Below are 18,706 nucleotides of genomic sequence, written 5' to 3'. Positions count from 1 at the left end.
AAGCAGCAAGCGTGGCCCCTTGGGAGAGTCATTTTTCCAAGATGTGGGGTTTCTTGGGGGTTTTCTTTGTCTTTTTCCCAGCTGGTAAAACTCCACGGTCCCAGCTGGGGTGGGAGCTGCCAGTTCGACCCCAGTTCTCCCAGTATGGCGAGGAGAGACCATGGTGCTTTCCCAGGTTGGGGATCCCCAGCCCGGCAGAGTGGATTTCCCTGATGCCCCCAAGCTTTTTGAAGCAGGGGTGAGCAGGGCTGGGCCGGGTTGTGTGCACCCCCTGAAAGGCCTCCATGCGGGATGGCTCCCACAGCCGGAGTCGTCCCTGGTGCAAGCACGCAGCAGCCTGTTTGCAAACACGACCTGCCACGCATATCCACTCATCACCACGCCAGCGGTGAACCCATGCTCCCACCCATGCTCCCTTCCACGGGTCCAAAAATTACCCTGCCTGCGCCCATCCCAGCCCCGCGCCCGTGGGATCTGGTGCCATCGGTTTTGGGAATGAGGCAGTGGGGACAAACTGGTGTAACTGGTGTAACCGCGTGGATGCTGTGGGACTGGTATCGCTCTCCCCAGCCAAAGCTGGCCCACGATGAAGGCTGGGAAGGTGGAGGGGCTGGGACGATTGATGGCTTTGCCTCGGCAGCCGCTGTTTTGTAGCCCTTATCTGTTGTAAAGCTGCCTGGGAAGATTTAGCTGCAGGCTCCCAGGCTTTTAAGTCACTGCTGATAATGTCCAGGGATGGAGAGATAGCCTGGGCGTTTGTCACTGTGCCCCCAGTGCTTTCGAGCCATCGTGGGGCTGAGCCTGGGCCAGGAGGGCAGGGAGGGCAGAGCCCTGGCCAGAGCTGGATGCGGTGTCAGCCCTCAGCAGTGCTGCTGGCCCGGGAACGGGGTTGTTAGAGGATAAAAGAGGTGTCACGGCGATGTGACCGGCTCCATTGCTCATCACCATCCCCTGCAGCCCAGGGAAATTCCCTCCTGTGGGTTGCGGGAGGCTCTTCTCCATGAATACCGAACCAGGGGGTTGCTTCTGGTTCATCATTCATGGAGAGGGGGGCCCTTAGCATCCCCCAGCCCAGAGGGAGGTCCCCAAGGCATGGGGTGATGGAGACCCTTCTCCCCTGGTGCTGCCGCTCCCACCAGCACCAGGACACCCTTGGGGTAAGGCAAAACCAACTCATCCTCTGTTGACCCCTTCCCCACCCAGGTCCTGCTGATGAAGAGGAGGTGAGGCCCGAGCTATAGCTCACACGGGCGCCGTTCCCTGCGGGACGCTCATCTTCTCCCCTCGCCCCATCCCGCCCCCCGGGGCCGTGCGGAGCCGTCCCGATGCCGAAGAACAGCAAGGTGACGCAGCGGGAGCACAGCAGCGAGCATGTCACCGAGTCGGTGGCTGACTTGCTGGCCCATGAAGAGCCCGTGGACTACAAACGCAGCGTCCTCAACGTGACGGGGGAGACCTGGGACAAGCAGAAGGATGGAGAGGAAGAGCTGGATGCGGAGAACCGGCCGGCATGGAACAGCAAGCTGCAGTACATCCTGGCGCAGATCGGCTACTCCGTGGGGCTGGGCAATGTCTGGCGCTTCCCCTACCTCTGCCAGAAGAACGGAGGAGGTGAGAGGTGGGGCAGAGCTGGGCTCAGCCCTTGGGGAAGAGGGTACGGCCCAATCCTGCCTCGCTGCACGTCGGCGTGCGGATCCCAGGTTGGGATGGGGGTTATTTGGGCTCTGAAGGAGCAGCCAGGAGCCGCTCGCCGCTGTGCGTGCATCAGTGCAGAGGTGCAGAAACCTTCAGGACAGCTTCTTCCTAAAGGGGGTCCGCCTGCCTGCTCCAAACTCAGGGCGAATCCCAGGCCGGGAGCCAGGATTTCTCACTGCAGCCCACAATTCCTGTTGGGGCAATTTGGAAACTAGGGGGGGAAAAAAGAAGAGAGTGTCCTTCCATGTCCCTAGGTCCTGAAGCTGTGTTGTGTAGGCTCCAGCCCCTTCCCAAAGCCTCCTTCCAGCCAGCCTGTCCTCCCGTCCCAGCCCGTGCCCTCTCCTTGGGCTTCCAGGAGCAGCCTGGAGGGCCAGGTCCCTTCAGCTGTGCTGAGACCCGACACCCTTCGTGACACTGATGAGAGAGCAGGCTGCTCATCGTTAATCCCACCCCAGCCCTCGAGGCCTCTCCCGCGCAGCACTGCCCTTTGCAGCGATGGGAAGCAGCCCCTGCCTGCGGCACTGAACAAAGCCAGGATCAGCCCAGCTTTCCCCTCTCCCCCTTGCCCTCGCCCTGTTCCCGGCGCTGCATCGTTCGGCATGCCCCCAGCCCCGGAGCTGGCGAGCCTGCAGCGCTCTCAATAATTAAAACGTTTCTGGTGTCATCTTCACGATGAGTCATTCTCCCAAATGAAGACCTGTGCAGTCAGCACTTCCCACCCCGGGGCTGCTCGCACGCCCATCGCCTTCCCTTGCCCGCCGGGATGGAGCACGCTGCGGCCGGCTCCTGCAGCCCAGCGTCTCCCCCGCCGCTGGCACGCTTGGCTCCCGGTGCCCCCGTTTGGGTCCAGGCGAGGCTCGGTTTCGGTGCGGCACAGCTTTTCACAGTGCATTCGCCACGTTGCAAAGCCGACGGTGGGGGTCTCGGCGTGGTCTTGGCTTAACGGGGCGCAAACGCCTGCGTTAGCTGCATTGCACGTGCCGGTGCGCGTGTGCATCGCATGCAGCGCGGAGGGTTGTACGCGTGGCCTGAAGGAGGTCGGAGGCAGAGCCTGGGGTAAATTCAGGGCTGGGATGGATTGATACGGCCCTGCTGCTGTCATTACTGCTGTGGTTTAACCCGGCAGGCAGCTGAAGGCCACACGGCCATTCACTCACTCTCCCCCTCCCCAGTGGAATGGGGGAGACAACTGGAAAAAAAAAAGTAAAATTCGTGGGTTGAGATAAAGGCAGTTTACTAGGACAGAAAAAGAAGGGAAAATAATAATAATAATAATATACAAAGCAAGTGATACCCAATGCAATTGCTCACCACCTGCCGACCAATGCCCAGCCTGTCCCCGAGCAGCGATCGCAGCCCCCCGGCCAACCCCCCCCAGTTTCTATACTGGGCATGACGCCGTATGGGATGGAACAGCCCTTGGGGCAGTTGGGGTCAACTATTCTGGCTGTGCCCCCTCCCAGCTGCTTGTGCCCCTGGCAGAGCATGGGAACCTGAAAAGTCCTTGCCTGGTGTGAGCAGTACTGAGCAACAACTCAAACATCGGTGTGTTATCAGCGTTATTCTCATCCTAAACCCAAAACACAGCACTGTGCCTGCTACTAGGAAGAAAATTAACTCTATCCCAGCTGAAACCAGGACAATTACACAACTCTCTGCATCTGGCCTCTGACTTCCAAGCAGGTTTTCCTGATTAAACGAGATTGGGATCCAACTCAGACCCAGAGGTTGGAGATTCAGAGTCCTGTTCTCTGGAAGCACTTAACTCAGCCGTGCCTCAGTTTCCCCACTGGCACAGCAGTTGATAACTAACTTTAATTAGTGCAATGAATGAAAATTTCTCAGCTTATGCTGAGGTCTCTGCTGTTCTCTACGTTTGTGGGGCTTTAGCCTCGGCTGTCTCAGGCGCTGGGTAACAGCAGCAGCAGCTTGTGTTCCCCGGCTGGGATTCATCCTGGTGTATTCCCTAGCAAATCCAGGGCTGAATTTCCTGGCTGTAGGTGGGGAGCATTAAGCAAGTGTTTTTAGACAAAAGGCCAGATGGGATGTGAAGTGGGGACGGGGAATTGATCTTACAACAGCCCTGAGACCCGCTGCAGCGGAGGAGACGGGTGTGCTGAACTCGGCGGCTCAGCCCCATCCTGCGGCGTGACACAGGGGCACTGAGCCAGGCAGGGACCGGGACAAGCGGCTGGTTTGAGGAGCTCCTTACTGTTGTATAACATCTTCCTGCAGCAGGTCTCAAAAAAGGCTTTACAAGCGGCTCCAACCATCGCCCTTATTTTACAGATGGGGAAACTGAGGCACGGAGCTGGGAGCTGGCTTCAGCAGCAGGTTGCTGAGCTTTCCTGCAGTTTTTCTTTCAGCCAAGTGGCATCATCTCCCCTGTCCCATGGGGCAGACACTGGTTTTCTGCCTTTTCTTCCCACCATGTTTAATCCTCAGGGATTCCCACAGGGCTGTGAGGCTGGTGCCAGACAGACGGATGCGGGAGCTGGGGAGCGATGGACAGACCACTTCTGGGTGTGCTGAGCAGCCCCGGGATGTGGTGGCGGCTGCTGCTTTCTCTCCTGCTCCCCAGGCAGGTGTCTGCAGGGGAGAATGGCTGCGTGCCGCTGGTGAGATGGGCTGGAGCCAAATTTCCAGGACTCAGTGTGCCAGGAGCTGGCACGGGCTGGCAACGCTGCCCGCCACACTTCCACGCAGGTGCTGCCGGGCATAGCGATGCACGGGGCATGAGCTGGTGCCCATCTTTCCAGGGATCACAGGAAAAAAAATCTCCAATATTGGACAAATTTGCACCTGAATCTGTCCGTCTGTCTCACGCTCCGTCCGTCCGCAGGTCGAGATGTGGATGCGCAGGAGGGCGTTGCAGAGATGGGGTGCTCGTGGTCCTTCTGGAATTACACTGGGCTCCAGCCCTGCCCTGATCTCTGCCTCTCCTTTCATCCTCCTCATCGCCCTGCGCTGCTGCATCTTAATTTATCTCCCCACCTGAACCGCTTTGCAGCACCCGCTGCTCAGAGCAGCATCAGCTGCCACAGGTCCTGTCCCCGGGCCAGGGGATGGTGGCTTTCACCGGGGCGTAAAACCAGCCGGGAATTTGCCCAAAGCAACCGGGCTCTGGTGCATGCTTTTGGATCGCCTGCCGCCCCGTGGGAGCGAGCCACACGCTCCCGAGCCTCTTCCTCAGCCCCTGGCAGGAGTTGGAGGAATTCATCAGCCGGGCGCTGCAGCGTGAGTCATCGCATCCTTTACGGTCATTTGGTTATGCTTCGGGAACTGCTCCTTTCTCTCCGGCCTCCTCAATTAGGCAGAGATTAACCGTGTTTCGAATGTGAGCTCTTGCTACCCCTACCAGAGGACGTCGCTCGGCGCTGGGCAGCACGTGGCATGGTGAATGCTGCCACCGGCATGCGGGGTGTCCGTGGCGGGGGTGTCGGTGCAGCGGGCTCGACTGTGTCCAGACACGCGTGTGCAGGCAGGAGCTGGGTGAACAGGAGGGCTCCTGCCTGCCTGTGTGTCTGAGATGGCTGGGAACGTGTGCCTGTCCCCATGGGCTGGCTTCCGGAGGTGTCTCCTTGCCCATAGGGTGATGCGCCTGTGTGGATGCGGTGTGTCTTTAGGTGTGTTGGGGTCTATCGCACACTCACTCACGCTGGCAGGGGATGTTGCACCCTCCCCTTCCACGCACGTGTGCTTGCTCCGCTCCATGACTGTCTTCTCTGCTGCCCAAGCGTTGCTCTGCATTCCCAGATCCATTGCAAATGAACCGATGGAGCGGGCAGAGCCTGTCTCAGCTCTGCCCTGCCTGTCCATCCCTGTCCGTCCATCCTTGGCTGCATGAGAGCAGGCAGAGACGGGTCCATGAAGAGCTTTCTCTCCTCTGCCAGGTGCCTACCTGGTCCCGTACCTGGTCCTGCTCATCATCATCGGGCTCCCCCTCTTCTTCCTGGAGCTGGCGGTGGGGCAGCGGATCCGCCGGGGCAGCATCGGCGTCTGGAATTACATCTGTCCTCGCCTGGGGGGCATCGGCTACGCCAGCTGCCTCGTGAGTGCACCCATGGGTCCCCTCGGACCCCCACCTCGGGGTGCATGGGACAGCATTGCTAGCTCTGTGTGTGTGGGTGGCCTAGAAGCAAACCTTGAGGGGCCCCGTGTGGAGGTTTGAGAGGTCAAGGGGAGTTTTTCCAGCTCCACCCGTGGGCTTAGGGCTGGATGGGAATGTGCCCGTCCCCTGATCCCAACAGCCCTGCTCCCCCGGGGGTCCCTGCCCAGCGGGAGGTGTGCTGGGGACAGTGTCACTGCCCTGTGATTTAATACCGTGTCCTCCTTCCTCCCCCCAGGTCTGTTTTTTTGTCGGTCTTTATTACAACGTCATCATCGGCTGGAGCATCTTTTACTTCTTTAAGTCCTTCCAGTACCCTCTTCCGTGGAGCGAGTGCCCCATCGTGAAGAACGGCTCAGTGGCCGGTAAGGGATGGCCGCTGGCGCAGGGGGGAGCCAGTCCCAGGGAAGGGGGCTGTGGGACACTGGGGACCCCTCAATATCTGTAGCTATCACAGGTTGGGGACGCCGGAGGTTGAGGTGTCTCCCGGGGCACTGGGTCCTCTCCGGTCCAGCTGCCTTGATGATATGGAGATGTTTCCCTTGGGTTGGATGAGTCTATCCCGTGCTGTCCCCTCAGGGTCTGTCCCCGATGATGGGATTTGATGCCAGTTGGGGGATCCAGAGCTTGGGTCTCCAGGTTGCCTCAGTGCTCGGGGCCAGGATCCGACCCATGGAGGGAGGCAGCAAGAGCCAGGCAGGGCTCACCTGGCTGCTCCATCGGTGCCTGACTGAGATGCTGATGGAGCTAATGGTGTTTAATAGCGTCTGAGCATCTCCTTGGGACACTCTGGCAGGTTCTTTAGCAAATGCAAATGTCTCTCCCTGTATTTAACATCTTATATCGGGTTAGCTCAGTTGGTTAGAGCATGGTGCTAATAACGCCAAGTTCACAGGTTCAATCCCTGCTTACTGCAGGGGGGTTGGGCTCGATGATCTCTCAAAGTCCCTTCCAACCCAAAGCATTCTATGATTCTATGACTTTCACCTGACAATGGCTTTATGTCCTGTCTCTTCTTTTTCCTGCTAAAAATAAGTCCCATTAATTCCTGTCCCTTAGTCTCCAGGGGTGCCTGCCTTCCCTGGCCGGCTCCGGCAGGTCTGTGACATTAATTGACGTTCATCCCCTAAGACATGGTGGGTGACTCCTCCAGCCCCCTCACACTCTCCTGCTTCTGCTCAATTGCAGTTGTGGAGACCGAATGCGAGAGGAGCTCGGCCACCACCTACTTCTGGTACCGGGAGACCCTGGACATCTCCAACTCCATCTCGGAGAGCGGAGGGCTCAACTGGAAGATGACCCTGTGTCTGTTGGTGGCCTGGAGCCTTGTTGGCTTGGCCATGATCAAAGGCATCCAGTCCTCGGGGAAGGTGGGTATCGGTGGCCACCTGAACCTGGCTGGGGTCTGTCCTTGAGGCAGAAACCTCCAGCCTGGACCATGCTCTCCTGCCTGATCTGGGGTGGCTGGAGGATGCTGTGTCCCCTGGGGAATGCTCACACCCACTCCAGAGTTGGGGCCATCTCCTGGGGGGGTCCAGAATAAGATCAAAAGTGGGTGTAGGGAAGAGGTTTGGTCCAGCTGACACCTGCAGCAATGGCCCAGGGCTCAGCCACATCAGGCTAGCCAAATCGCCTGCCCCAGCCCCTGCATTCGGGGGCCCTCAACTCTCTCATCCCCTGATGCACGCCATCTCGATGGACGCTCGTAGGAAGTAGGGGTGAGAGCTGAGCCTGCTTCTGCAGAGGGGGCATTGGGACTCTGTACACGAGAAGTAGGGCAGGGAGGAACAGAAAGCTTTGGGAGAGGGATGCCATTAGCTTGCAGAGGCCGTTGACATTTCAAGCAAGGCTGTGTAAGCAGTGGGATCAGATGCAGAAGGGTATGGTCTCCTGGGACACCTGAACATCCCTGTCTCCAGATGTGCTCTACAAAACTTCTGGTGCGTTAGCAGGTAGCAGAGGGCAATGAGACCCCTGCCCCGTGGCCCCAAGAGCAGGGGGGGGAGAGTGAGCTGCAGGAGCAGGGCCATGGCAGCAGCAGGTCTCCTCTTGCCCAGGATGAAGCCCCATCCACATCTGCTGATCGGGGTACTGGAAACGCCTCAGGAACCAGCTGGGGCTGCCGGCAGCCCTTGGCAGATGCTGGGGGAAGGGGTGGGGGTGCAGAGCTGTCCTTCCCTTGGGCTCCCCCAGGCACCAGCAGTTGGTGTTTCAGGGATTTTCTGAGCCAACACCAGCATCTTCGCACTCAGCAGCCCCAACGGGTTTTCTCTCTTAAGTGTGTCCAAGCACTTTGCAAATCCACCTGAGCTTCAGCACTTGTAGCATCCTGCTCTGCCTGAGAAGCAGACCTCATTTTGGGGAGGGTAACCTTCCCTTCTCACCCCTGTTGAGCTGTCCATGGGTTGGATGGGGAGGTGGCTGAGCTCAGCGGGCAGTAAATGAGCTTGTGCCCGGGTTGCGTCCTTCTTGCCCTAGGTGATGTACTTCAGCTCGCTCTTCCCCTACGTGGTGCTGGTTTGCTTCTTGGTGCGGGGACTTCTGCTGCGCGGGGCGGTGGATGGGATCATGCACATGTTCACACCCAAGGTAAGAGTCTCCAAGCAGGTTCTCCTCCCAGCTGGCCACACTCTATTTTCCCTTATGCTCTCCACCCCAAAAACCAGAGTACCAACCCCAAACTACCTTGGAGATCCTGATATATCATCAGGATGTGCCAGCAGCACCCTAAATATGGGGTATGGCCAGGACAGCCAAGAGCCTCGCAGACTCACCACCCTGGAGCTGCTTTGAGCCTTGGCATCACTCCCATCACCTTTAGGTGCCCAGATGCCAGGGTGGGGGTGGGGGGGTGCCTGAGGTGATAAATTTAAAGACTTAATGGGAAGATGCTGGCTGGCAGCAAAACCTCTGCTGGTGGTATGCATCCATTAATTAACCAGCTACTTAATTAATTAAGCAGAGATGTAGATGAATCAGCTCAGCCGGCAAGGCTGTTAGAAGATACTAATTAATTATGATTTCTTGAAGAATGATGCTCGGAGGCCCTCCAGCCTGCAGCTCTGGGTTGCAGGAGAGGTGGGATGTGGTTGGGGGACGGGAGGTTAAACAAACCTGCCAGCCGAGACATTTGATTTCAAGTGCTCCAGGCACTCCGGAGGCAGGAAATGGCCAGGGGGGATGGACACCCATCGCTGGGTGGCACGTGGCTCCCTTGGGTGGGGGGACATGGATGCCAGCTCCCCAGGGCAGCTGGGTGGTCCACTGGGAAGCTGTAGGGCTTTGCACTGGGAGATCAGGCACCCAGCTTGGGCTCTGGGGCAGATAGAGCACCCAGAGACATGGTCAGGCCAAATCTTCACCTGCTCTTCTCCATGCCTCAGTTTTCCCCTCTGTGGGAAAGAGAAAAAGGACCTATGAGTGCTGGGTAATGCAAGGCCTGATTGTGGCAGATCAAAGCATGCCCACGGCTGCTCCAAAACCAGCCCAGGCTGTAGGCACAGCAGCCTTTTAATTTAGCTCTGGCTCCACTGGGATGAGCTGTGGGGCCACCAAATGATCTAACTTCTTCTGTCTCCCCTCCAAGCTGGACAAGATGCTAGACCCCCAGGTGTGGCGGGAGGCAGCTACGCAGGTTTTCTTTGCCCTGGGCTTGGGCTTTGGAGGAGTCATTGCCTTCTCCAGCTACAACAAGCAGGACAACAACTGCCACTTTGATGCCACGCTCGTCTCCTTCATCAACTTCTTCACATCTGTCCTGGCCACCCTGGTTGTGTTTGCTGTGCTGGGCTTCAAGGCCAACATCATGAATGAGAAATGTGTGGTGGAGTAAGATTTGCTTTTTCTCTTTTTGGGGTGGGAAGGTCTTTGCTACTGCTGGTTGTGGTGGGTCTGAAGGCAGTAGAGTAAGTGCTCTGGAGTTGGGTGATACTGTGTATGGTGGACCCAAGTTTCTGGTGGTCAAGACCTCCAGAGATGTCCTGCTGTAGCTGAAGGAGTTGGGTATTCAGCTCCTCCAACCTAAAATCCAGCCCTAAGATGGGCTCTTAGCCTGCAAATTGAGGGTAAATCCAACATGTCTGGTCACATCACCTGGGTTTCCCCCAGTTTCCACTCATTGTAGGGTCCACTTGTCTGCAAGGTTAAGGGAGCTGCTCTGCTGTACCCTAGAAGTAGCTGGAGGAAGGTGAACTTGTGCACCTAGTGTTATCTTTAGACAGTGAGCTGCATCCATAAAAATCCAGGCCATGCAGTGTGGAGTCCCAGAGTAGGAGATAAAGCTGAGGATGAAGAACAGAGAGCCCATTCCCTGGTGGGCCCCCATCTGCATCCTCTGTCATGTGGCCTAATGCGATGTTTACTTACACCTCGGGAAATTGCAGAGGTCCTCTGACTGAGACCTGGGTAACGCAACCCAGGGAGGTTCATCCTGCCTGGGGCAAAGGGCTTGCACGCTCCGGCCCCGTCCTCCACCCTGGGAGGAAGGGGACAGCTCTGGGTGACCAGGCTCTGTTGTCCCTTAGGAACGCTGAGAAGATCTTGGGCTACCTGAACACCAATGTGCTGAGCCACGACCTCATCCCACCCCACGTGAACTTCTCCCACCTCACTGCCAAAGACTACAATGAGATGTACAGGGTGATCATGACAGTGAAAGAGGGACACTTCAAAGAACTGGGCTTGGATGCCTGCCTGTTGGAGGACGAGCTCGACAAGGTACCTGGTGCACTCCTAGTAGGACCAGGAGGACACCTACCCCATTGCCTCTCCCTGGTAGGAGCTGCTCTACTTGTGTCACTTCTGGCACATGGATCTGGAAAATCTATTTTAAGAGACCCTCCAAGGATGGGGATTCCCTGTCCCTGTGGTCTTCCCCAGCATACAGTGGTCCTTCCTGGGATGGGGGAAAACTCTACCCATAGCAAACCTAGCAGGGTCATCACCACTTCCAGGCTGGGGTGCCAGACTGGATTTTTCTTTCCTTGAAGAGTGGTTCAGTGAGAGAGACCTGAGGCACGCAGGGGCTTGCAGGCTGTGTCCCTGACATGTTTCTTCTCATCTTTTGGTCCTTTCTCCCCCTGAATAGTCAGTGCAAGGAACTGGCCTGGCCTTCATTGCCTTCACAGAAGCCATGACCCACTTCCCAGCCTCACCGTTTTGGTCCGTCATGTTCTTCCTGATGCTGATAAACCTGGGGTTGGGGAGCATGATCGGGACGATGTCAGGCATCACTACACCCATCATCGACACCTTCAAGGTGCGGAAGGAAGTGTTCACAGGTGAGGTCTTTTCTCCTGCAACCTCCTGGGGAAGGGGTGGAGGGTCCCCGTTGCCCTGGGGAGTCACTCCAGAAGAGCGTGGATGTGGTGGACATGTCCTGGGCCCTGCTAATGCAGGGAATGGACCTTGTGGTGGAGGCCTTGGTTCCCCTTGGGGTGCTCTGCTGACCATGCCCATTTGCTCCCCATAGTTGGTTCCTGCATCTTCGCTTTCGTGGTGGGACTGATCTTTGTGCAGCGCTCTGGGAATTACTTCGTCACCATGTTTGACGATTATTCAGCTACGCTGCCGCTCACAGTCGTGGTTATCCTGGAGAACATTGCTGTGGCCTGGATTTACGGCACCAAGAAGTAAGACGTTTGTACAATGAAGAGAATAACATGCTGTAACTCCTGGCTAAAAAAAACCCCTCCTTCCAGCTCTTTTCCATATGACTTTTTCCCTAAGAGGCCAGCTCTGATGGAGCAAATGTCCCAGGGGCAGCTACCTTATAGAGGCAGGACCTCAGTTCACCTTGATCCTCTTGCCCTGCCCTAGGTGTGACCCGGCCCCAGGAGCAGGTCCTTCTAGTGGGTATCTACTGTTGGTTGTGGTGCTCTGTCACTTGTGATTACCCTTTCGTCTGAGGTTTCCAGGTCCTTCTGGAAGGGGACCTTGTTCCCCCCAGTGCCTCTTCTTGTTTTTCTTAAGTTGGCCAGAGCAAAGGGGGCTCTGGCTAATGCTCAAATGCCTTTTCCTTAGGAGGTTCCCAACCAGTCCTACAGGCTTGAGGAACACTGAGATGCTTGCCTGGATCAGCTGGGTTCTTCTTCAGGCTCTACCTTGAGCCTAATTTACAACAGGGTCTCCTGGGAGGGAGTTTCCTCACTTAAAGGTGGGGAATGGCATGGTTTCATCTCTTCTTCTTGGCAGGTTCATGCAGGAGCTGACGGAAATGCTGGGTTTCCGGCCCTATCAGTTCTACTACTACACCTGGAAGTACGTCTCTCCCATCTGCATGGCCGTGCTCATGACTGCCAGCATCATCCAGCTGGGAGTCAGCCCCCCGGGCTACAGTGCATGGATCAGAGAGGAGGTGAGCACAGCTCCCTTCCCTGCAGCCACCCCCACCCCAGGGCCAGGCTGAGCAGGGGGCAGCTGAGAGCTGCAGACCACCCTGCTCTTCACAGCTCTGCTTGTTTCTCCTCCCCTCTCCTGCTGGGAGACATCCTGCCTGTGGCCGCTCATCCTCTGCAAGCAATCAGGTTTGTCCACACTGCTCAGAAGTCTCCAGCCAGCTCTGACCATGGGCTGAAGTTTGAGCTTGGATTTTGGTTTGCTTCCACAGCTACATGCTGTGTGCAGGACCATGTCCTTTTCCTTGACTTGAACCCACCTTCTGATAGCTTCGTGTGGTGCCCCTGAGGATGAAGTCTGGCAGGAGGCGGCAGGAATTGTCTAGCACTTAGGAGTTGTACCTGGTGTGCATCACCTTTGCTGTAACAGCCCCTTGACACTAATATCTGTCTCTCTTAGGCTGCAGAGAAGTTCCTTTTCTACCCAACCTGGGCCATGGCTATCCTCATCTCTCTGATCATCCTGGCAACCCTCCCTCTGCCTCTGGTCTTCATCCTCCGGCAGTTCCACCTCGTGTCGGATGGCTCCAACACCCTCTCTGTCACCTACAAGAAGGGTCGGATGATGAAAGACATCTCCAATTTGGAAGACAATGATGAGACCCGCTTCATCCTGAGCAAAGTGCCCAGCGAGACCCCATCCCCCATGCCCACGCACCGTTCCTACTTGGGTCCCGGGAGCAACTCCCCAATGGAAATGAGCAGTGTCCCCAATGGACGATACGGGAGTGGGTACCTACTGGCCAGCACCCCTGAATCCGAACTGTGATGGTTGCCTGCCGACCACCCCCACCGGGAGAGGAGGTCACTGGGGAGTGGATCCTGGCTGTCCAGGCAACAGGAAAATTAATTAATAAGGAAGATGAAGAAGAAACCCCTCTTAAAATTGTAACCAAAAGCAGCCATTTCTAAGACGACATCGGGAAGAAGGGATTGCGGGAGGGGCAGGACTCCTCCGACAACCCTTGGCTGAAAGGCAGGATCCCCCAGGCTTGCCTTTGGGGAAGGAAGGAGGAACAAGAGACGCTGCAATATCTTTCCAAGAGTTGTTCTCTTGCAGCTCAAATCTGAAGCAAAGAATTTCTCTTTTCTAAGCAGCTGATGGTTGGAAAAAGGACCTGGCATCAGGTGGAAAGCCAACCACGCTTCCTCCTGTAACCCAGCACTCTTCCCTCCCCGTCTGTTGTCCTTTAGCCGGGAGGTGTCATGGCCTTATTCCAACGAGCACAATTAACCATTGATGTTCATAGCACAAAAAGGTGCTGTTGTTGTCACCATCCTTCTTGTTGTTGTATCTCCTGTAGGTTTTTATAGCTGTGGACACACCCAAATAACCCCCAAATTTTGACCAGGGTTGGCAGGGAGCAGCACAGGGCTGGCTGAGATGTTGCAATGTGTGAGACAGTGGATGGTGGATCCTTGGTATCTGTTTTGTTACCACCAGCATGGGGACAGCGCCTGTAGGTTGTTCTGAGACACGGAGATGTCACGTCCGTGAGGCGAAGCGGTCAGCATGCTCCGTGGTTAGGCAGTTATCATGCTGAGTGGCAGAAGGACCTCTGAAGTGAGGGTGGTTTGGATGTGTGAGCGTGTGTGGGGTCTGGATAGGGTTACCATGATGGGGGTCAGGAGCGCTCTCCTGGAATTACTCCTGACACGTGGAATGCTCTGCTGAACCAAAATCCCTGGCATGGTGATCGTCTCCTCTTGCCACTCTCTTTAGATGTCCCAGAGGGACAAGCAGAGAAGCTGTGGGGCATCCAGTCCTACCACAGTCCTGGTTTAGCTCTCAGGAAACCACCCCCTGACTTACCTCCCTTGCACCCACCAGCTGAGGTGAACTGGGCAGTGATTATCTCTGGACGTATGTCCTCATTTCTCATAACTTCGAGCCAAGGGGGTCTGCGTTGCCTCCCGTTGCATCTCCACAGGGGCTCACCAGCCTTCGGATGGGGGTAACCAGCTCCTGGGGACAGCAGGGGTCTGCTGAGCCGCAGCAGTGCCAGGTCCCAGTGTCCCCGCTAGCCCTTGATCCAGGCTGGTGAGCCCCTGTTAGAGCCCGGGGGCCTCTATCGTGCCCGTCCATGTTTTCTGGGGACCACATTAATGCGACCTGATTTCTCCCCAGCTATCTAGGAGAGGTTGGGATCTTCCAGCTCAGAGTCTTTCCCACTGGGACTGAGGGTTGTTTCCCTGAATCCTACATGTAGCCGAGCATTTCTGTCAAGGGTACCAGTATTACGTGGCATCTTCCTCCTTTCCCCATGGGGACAAGGGTGCGGCAGCCTGCTTGCAGCCTCTTTCCCTCTCACCACATTGCTACGGCCTCCAAAAGCCAAGGGAGCTCCTCATTCTTGGTCCTGCTGGGCTTAGATCACGCATGATGGTATTTCAAGCCAGTCTGAAGGCCAAGTTTGTGGGCGCTTGCCCACGAGCCCTTCTCTCCTTTGCTTTCCTATCAACGGGTTTTCTTCCACCTCGATTCTCCTTTCAGCTGGGAGGCGAAGGCAGAAAGTACCTGGTCCATCCTTGACTCCTCTTAGCATCCCTGGGGCCAGGAGGTCCCCCACAATGACGTTTCTCTTGTGGGTTGTGAGCCTTTATAGTCCTTCTCCATGGGCTTGGCTGGTGACCTGGAGACTCTTCCTGGACAATTAGCCCAGGCCCTTCGTTAGCCACTTTTCCAGGGAGGAAATGGAGGCATGGACTGAAACAAAGCACTCATCTTTGGCTCTGAGAAGCACCGGCCCCGTGCACTCAGGATCAGCCACGCTCTTGTCTCTCCTCCAGCGGCCCCCGCCCTTCACCATCCCCACTGCTGTCTTTCTCCTTCTCCCGCCCGTGCAGAGGGACATAGAAATATCCCCACCGCATCGTCTCCAAATGGGAGAAGCACAAAACCCGTGGCGTTTCCCCATCATCAGGCAAGGTGTTCCCTCCCATCTGTTTCTTCTCCCTCTGTCCCCAAGCCTCCTCCACCCAACCAGCAAAACACAAGATGAGCCAACTCGTTGCCCAACGCCACCGTCCCGATGTCCCTGAGCCTGGGGGCCGGATTCCCACCATAGCTCCCATGGAGTTAACGGAGCAGGACACCTCCTGTAGCCAAAGCGCTTAGTCCCATCCGCTCCCATGGTGTGATGCTCCTCGAACCCTGGGGGGAAGGATCCGGCCCTCCGTCTCTCCCATCACCATTCCCAAACCAGCCAGGGAGGCGTTGGCTTTCCTCCCCTCTTCTTGCAGCGTCAATAAGAGGCAAAGTCAATAAGAAGGTAACAAAAAAGCTATATTATATATATATAAAATATATACAGAGAGAGGAGATGGAATAATAACCTAGAGATTCTCTATTTCTATTGTATATTTATTCTGTAAATGTCACTGTAAATGCTGTTAAATGACAAAGCGTACTCCAAAGTGGCCCGTGACATATTTTCTTTCCCAGTGCTGTACAGATCAATTCTCATTGTATATCGGGACATATTTTTACCTTTTTATTTCTCGTGCGTGGTGGGTGGCCGTCCCCCGCCCAGCCCCAGGGGGTTCAGCTGCCCCCGGGGATCTGACAGAGAGGAGGAGGAGGAGGAGGGACGACACCTTTATTTTTATCTGTGGAAATACTGTATTTCTTTGTGGCATTTGCTCGGTGTTAGACACAGGGTGTTGGGGGGAGGGTGTGTGTGTGTGCGTGTTAAATTTTAAGTGATCCGTGTCGTCGCCGTGTGAGCGTGCGCGTGTTCGTCCGTAGATGCCGTGCGTGGGGGTGTGCGCGTGTACGTGTGTGCGGGTGCGTTTTGTTTAGGATTCACTTCTCGCTGTACTCGGTCACTTTTGGAGCCTGCGTTGGGGGTTCCTCCCACTCGCTGGGGCAGGCTCTCCCTCCATGCACCTTCTTGGGGTCCCGGGCTGTGGATCGGGCCGACCCCCAGCAGCTGGAAGCCCTGAAAATCACTTTTTTTCCCTCTTTTTCTCCACAGAGGCACAGGGAATAGCTGCTAGTTGTGAGCACAGGCACTTTTCGGTTTTCCTCCAGGCGGTGGGAGAAGGAGGGGGAACTGCTGCCGATATTCCTGTCCCCCACGCCAGCTCCCCGCTTGGTTCCCAGCCCGGATCCTGTTGCTCGGAGCGGGACGGTGTCCCTGGTTGGGGGACAAGGAGGTGCTGGGTAGATCAGGAGGGGTCAAAACCCTGTCCCCTCTCTGGGGGCAGAGCTGGGGAGGGGTTAAGTGGCTCTGGAGAGGGGATGGCTGGTGCTGAGGGCAGAAAGGAGCTTTGCAGGAGGGTGCCCACGCCGGGACGGCAGTGCTGCGGGTCCGAGGGGTTGGATCCGTAGGGCTGGAGCTGGGATGCTCTGTCCCGGAGCATCGGGCTGCGCTGCCGGTGCTGGGGGTGGGGGCTGGATCTGCCCTTGACCCTGGTGCAAAGCAGAGGGGACGGCTGGAGCCGGCTCTACTCTGCTGATTTGCACCAGCCCCGGGTGTCCCTTGGCCCCTTCCCCTCAATCCCTCCAAACCAGCCCCTGCTTCACCTCCTGGCCCCCACCCAGACCCCGGCAGGTCACGTTAAACCCCAGCACCTCCCTGGAGCAACTCCCACTGCCTTCCTCCTGTCCCCCATCCTTCCCCAAGCCTGGGTCTCACTGGCAGGAGCGGCGAGCAGAGCCGGGTGGCCTTGGTGGCCAGGGGGGACACGACGCAGCCCGGGCAGAGCCATGGCAGCACGCAGGATGCGGCCGCTTCCCCAGCGGCCAAGCACAATGCTGGCAAACCCCTCCTGTACAGGTAAAAGCACAGATCTCGTAGTAACTCGTCCCATGTATCCTCGTAGCCGGTGTATCTACCACGCGTGCCGTGCCGGCCGGACTCCTCGGCAGTCGAGAGAAACCCTGTAACAGCTGTACTGGAGTCCGATTAAAAGTCTCTTCTTACCAAATCTCCTCTCACCAAGTCTCCTCTCTGCCTCTGTTTCCTTTCTTGGGGTGGGCTTTGGGGTCTCTCTGAGGTTTGGGGTTGCAGACAGCTAAAGCGATGGGCACTGGGGCTGCCAGCACCCGTGGGCATCGATGTCTCTGTCCTTTCCTGTCACCCCTGTCTCCTTCTGTCTCCCCCCACCCTCTGAGTCCTTTCCTCCGTCCAGCATCAGTCCTGGCAAGGGGCTTGCTCAGGGCACGGCTGCCCGCAGGTGCTTCAGGAGCATCGTGGAGGTGAACTTCCATCCTGGACCAGTTCGACCAGTACACACGTGGACTGGTAAGACGCAGCGGCTGCTCCTCTGTGCGATGCCCTGGTAACATTGCTGGTGGCTTAGCCTGAGCACTGGCAGTACTCGGAGTCTGGAGCCCAGCACTGGGGGTACTGGGAGTCCAGAGTTGCTCCCTGGAGAACCAGAGATTTCCAGCAGCCCCAGATGACTTCAGCCGCCGGATATTAGCTTAGTAACAGGCCTGGTGGGGAGCAGTGCTGCTGCTTCCCTTCCCTCCTGTCTTTTGTAGCTCGTTTGGCTTCTCCAGGGTTGATCCGGCCCTTGGGGAGCATGAGGAAAGGGGGAAGAAAACAGGATGGATGGGACCAGATGAGATCCACCAGCACTGGGGGTGCCGTCGAGGCACCGCTGCAGCTGCGAACCGAACTCGCGCCCCTGCGGTGGCAGCCGCGTAGGAGCAGGGCAGGTTTTCCGAGCACCTCTGCATCGTCTGGAGATGCCGGGGTAGGACTGGGGCGAGCGGCTGCAGCAGGGGCTGGAGGAGCAGCACTGCCCGCGGTGGAGGCAGGAGGTGGCACATGGGGTTACCTTTGCCGGGGTTATCTTTGCCCAGAGTCCCTCCGGGACCTGGCTCTGAGGGTAAACACCCCGGCAGGTCACCTTGAACCTGCCCGTAAGCGGGACACGTAGGGCAGCCCTGACCCCAGCACAGCCCCAGCCTGCGCGAGCGGGGACGGAGATGCCCCCAGCTCCTCATCCTCAGCGAGGTGGCACAGAGGGGGACGCAGGGTTATGGCCGCAGCACCCATCGAGCCTGGCTCAGGGTGACGGGCAGGGCTCTGCGGTACCCGCTTGCGGCGCTCACTGCTGGGATGAGCTGCCCGGCCTCAGCTCAGGGTGACGCGCAGGGCTCTGCGGTGCTCACTGCTGTGATGAGCTGCCCAGCCTCAGCTCAGGGTGACGTGCAGGGCTCTGCGGTACCCGCTTGTGGTGCTCACTGCTGTGATGAGCTGCCCGGCCTCAGCTCAGGGTGACGTGCAGGGCTCTGCGGTACCCGCTTGCGGCGCTCACTGCTGTGATGAGCTGCCCGGCCTCAGCTCAGGGTGACGCGCAGGGCTCTGCGGTACCCGCTTGTGGCGCTCACTGCTGTGATGAGCTGCCCGGCCTCAGCTCAGGGTGACGTGCAGGGCTCTGCGGTACCCGCTTGTGGTGCTCACTGCTGTGATGAGCTGCCCGGCCTCAGCTCAGGGTGACGCGCAGGGCTCTGCGGTACCCGCTTGTGGTGCTCACTGCTGTGATGAGCTGC

General features: G+C 57.4%; 1 protein-coding gene across 2 annotated transcripts; it reads left to right on the top strand.

Moving 5' to 3' along the window:
* The first annotated feature begins 1,325 nt into the window (after window positions 1-1,325).
* Window positions 1,326-12,967, top strand: SLC6A17 (solute carrier family 6 member 17). 2 transcript variants are annotated; one of them, XM_075722342.1, is made up of 11 exons: window positions 1,326-1,611; window positions 5,589-5,746; window positions 6,042-6,168; window positions 6,992-7,173; window positions 8,282-8,392; window positions 9,390-9,631; window positions 10,327-10,519; window positions 10,890-11,082; window positions 11,274-11,433; window positions 11,996-12,158; window positions 12,599-12,967. In XM_075722342.1, exons 1-11 carry the CDS (start codon window positions 1,326-1,328, stop codon window positions 12,965-12,967), a joined length of 2,184 nt encoding a protein of 727 aa, XP_075578457.1. The 2 variants fall into 2 exon arrangements, with proteins under 2 accessions (XP_075578457.1, XP_075578458.1); XM_075722343.1 differs by having other exon boundaries at window positions 10,327-10,526; window positions 10,900-11,082.
* Window positions 12,968-18,706: the final 5,739 nt, after the last annotated feature.

Source organism: Pelecanus crispus, chromosome 17 (genome assembly GCF_030463565.1).
Source record: "Pelecanus crispus isolate bPelCri1 chromosome 17, bPelCri1.pri, whole genome shotgun sequence".
NCBI classification, from domain to species: Eukaryota; Metazoa; Chordata; class Aves; order Pelecaniformes; family Pelecanidae; genus Pelecanus; species Pelecanus crispus.
The sequence above is the reverse complement of the archived record's forward strand: the minus strand, read 5'-3'. Positions and strand labels throughout refer to the sequence as shown.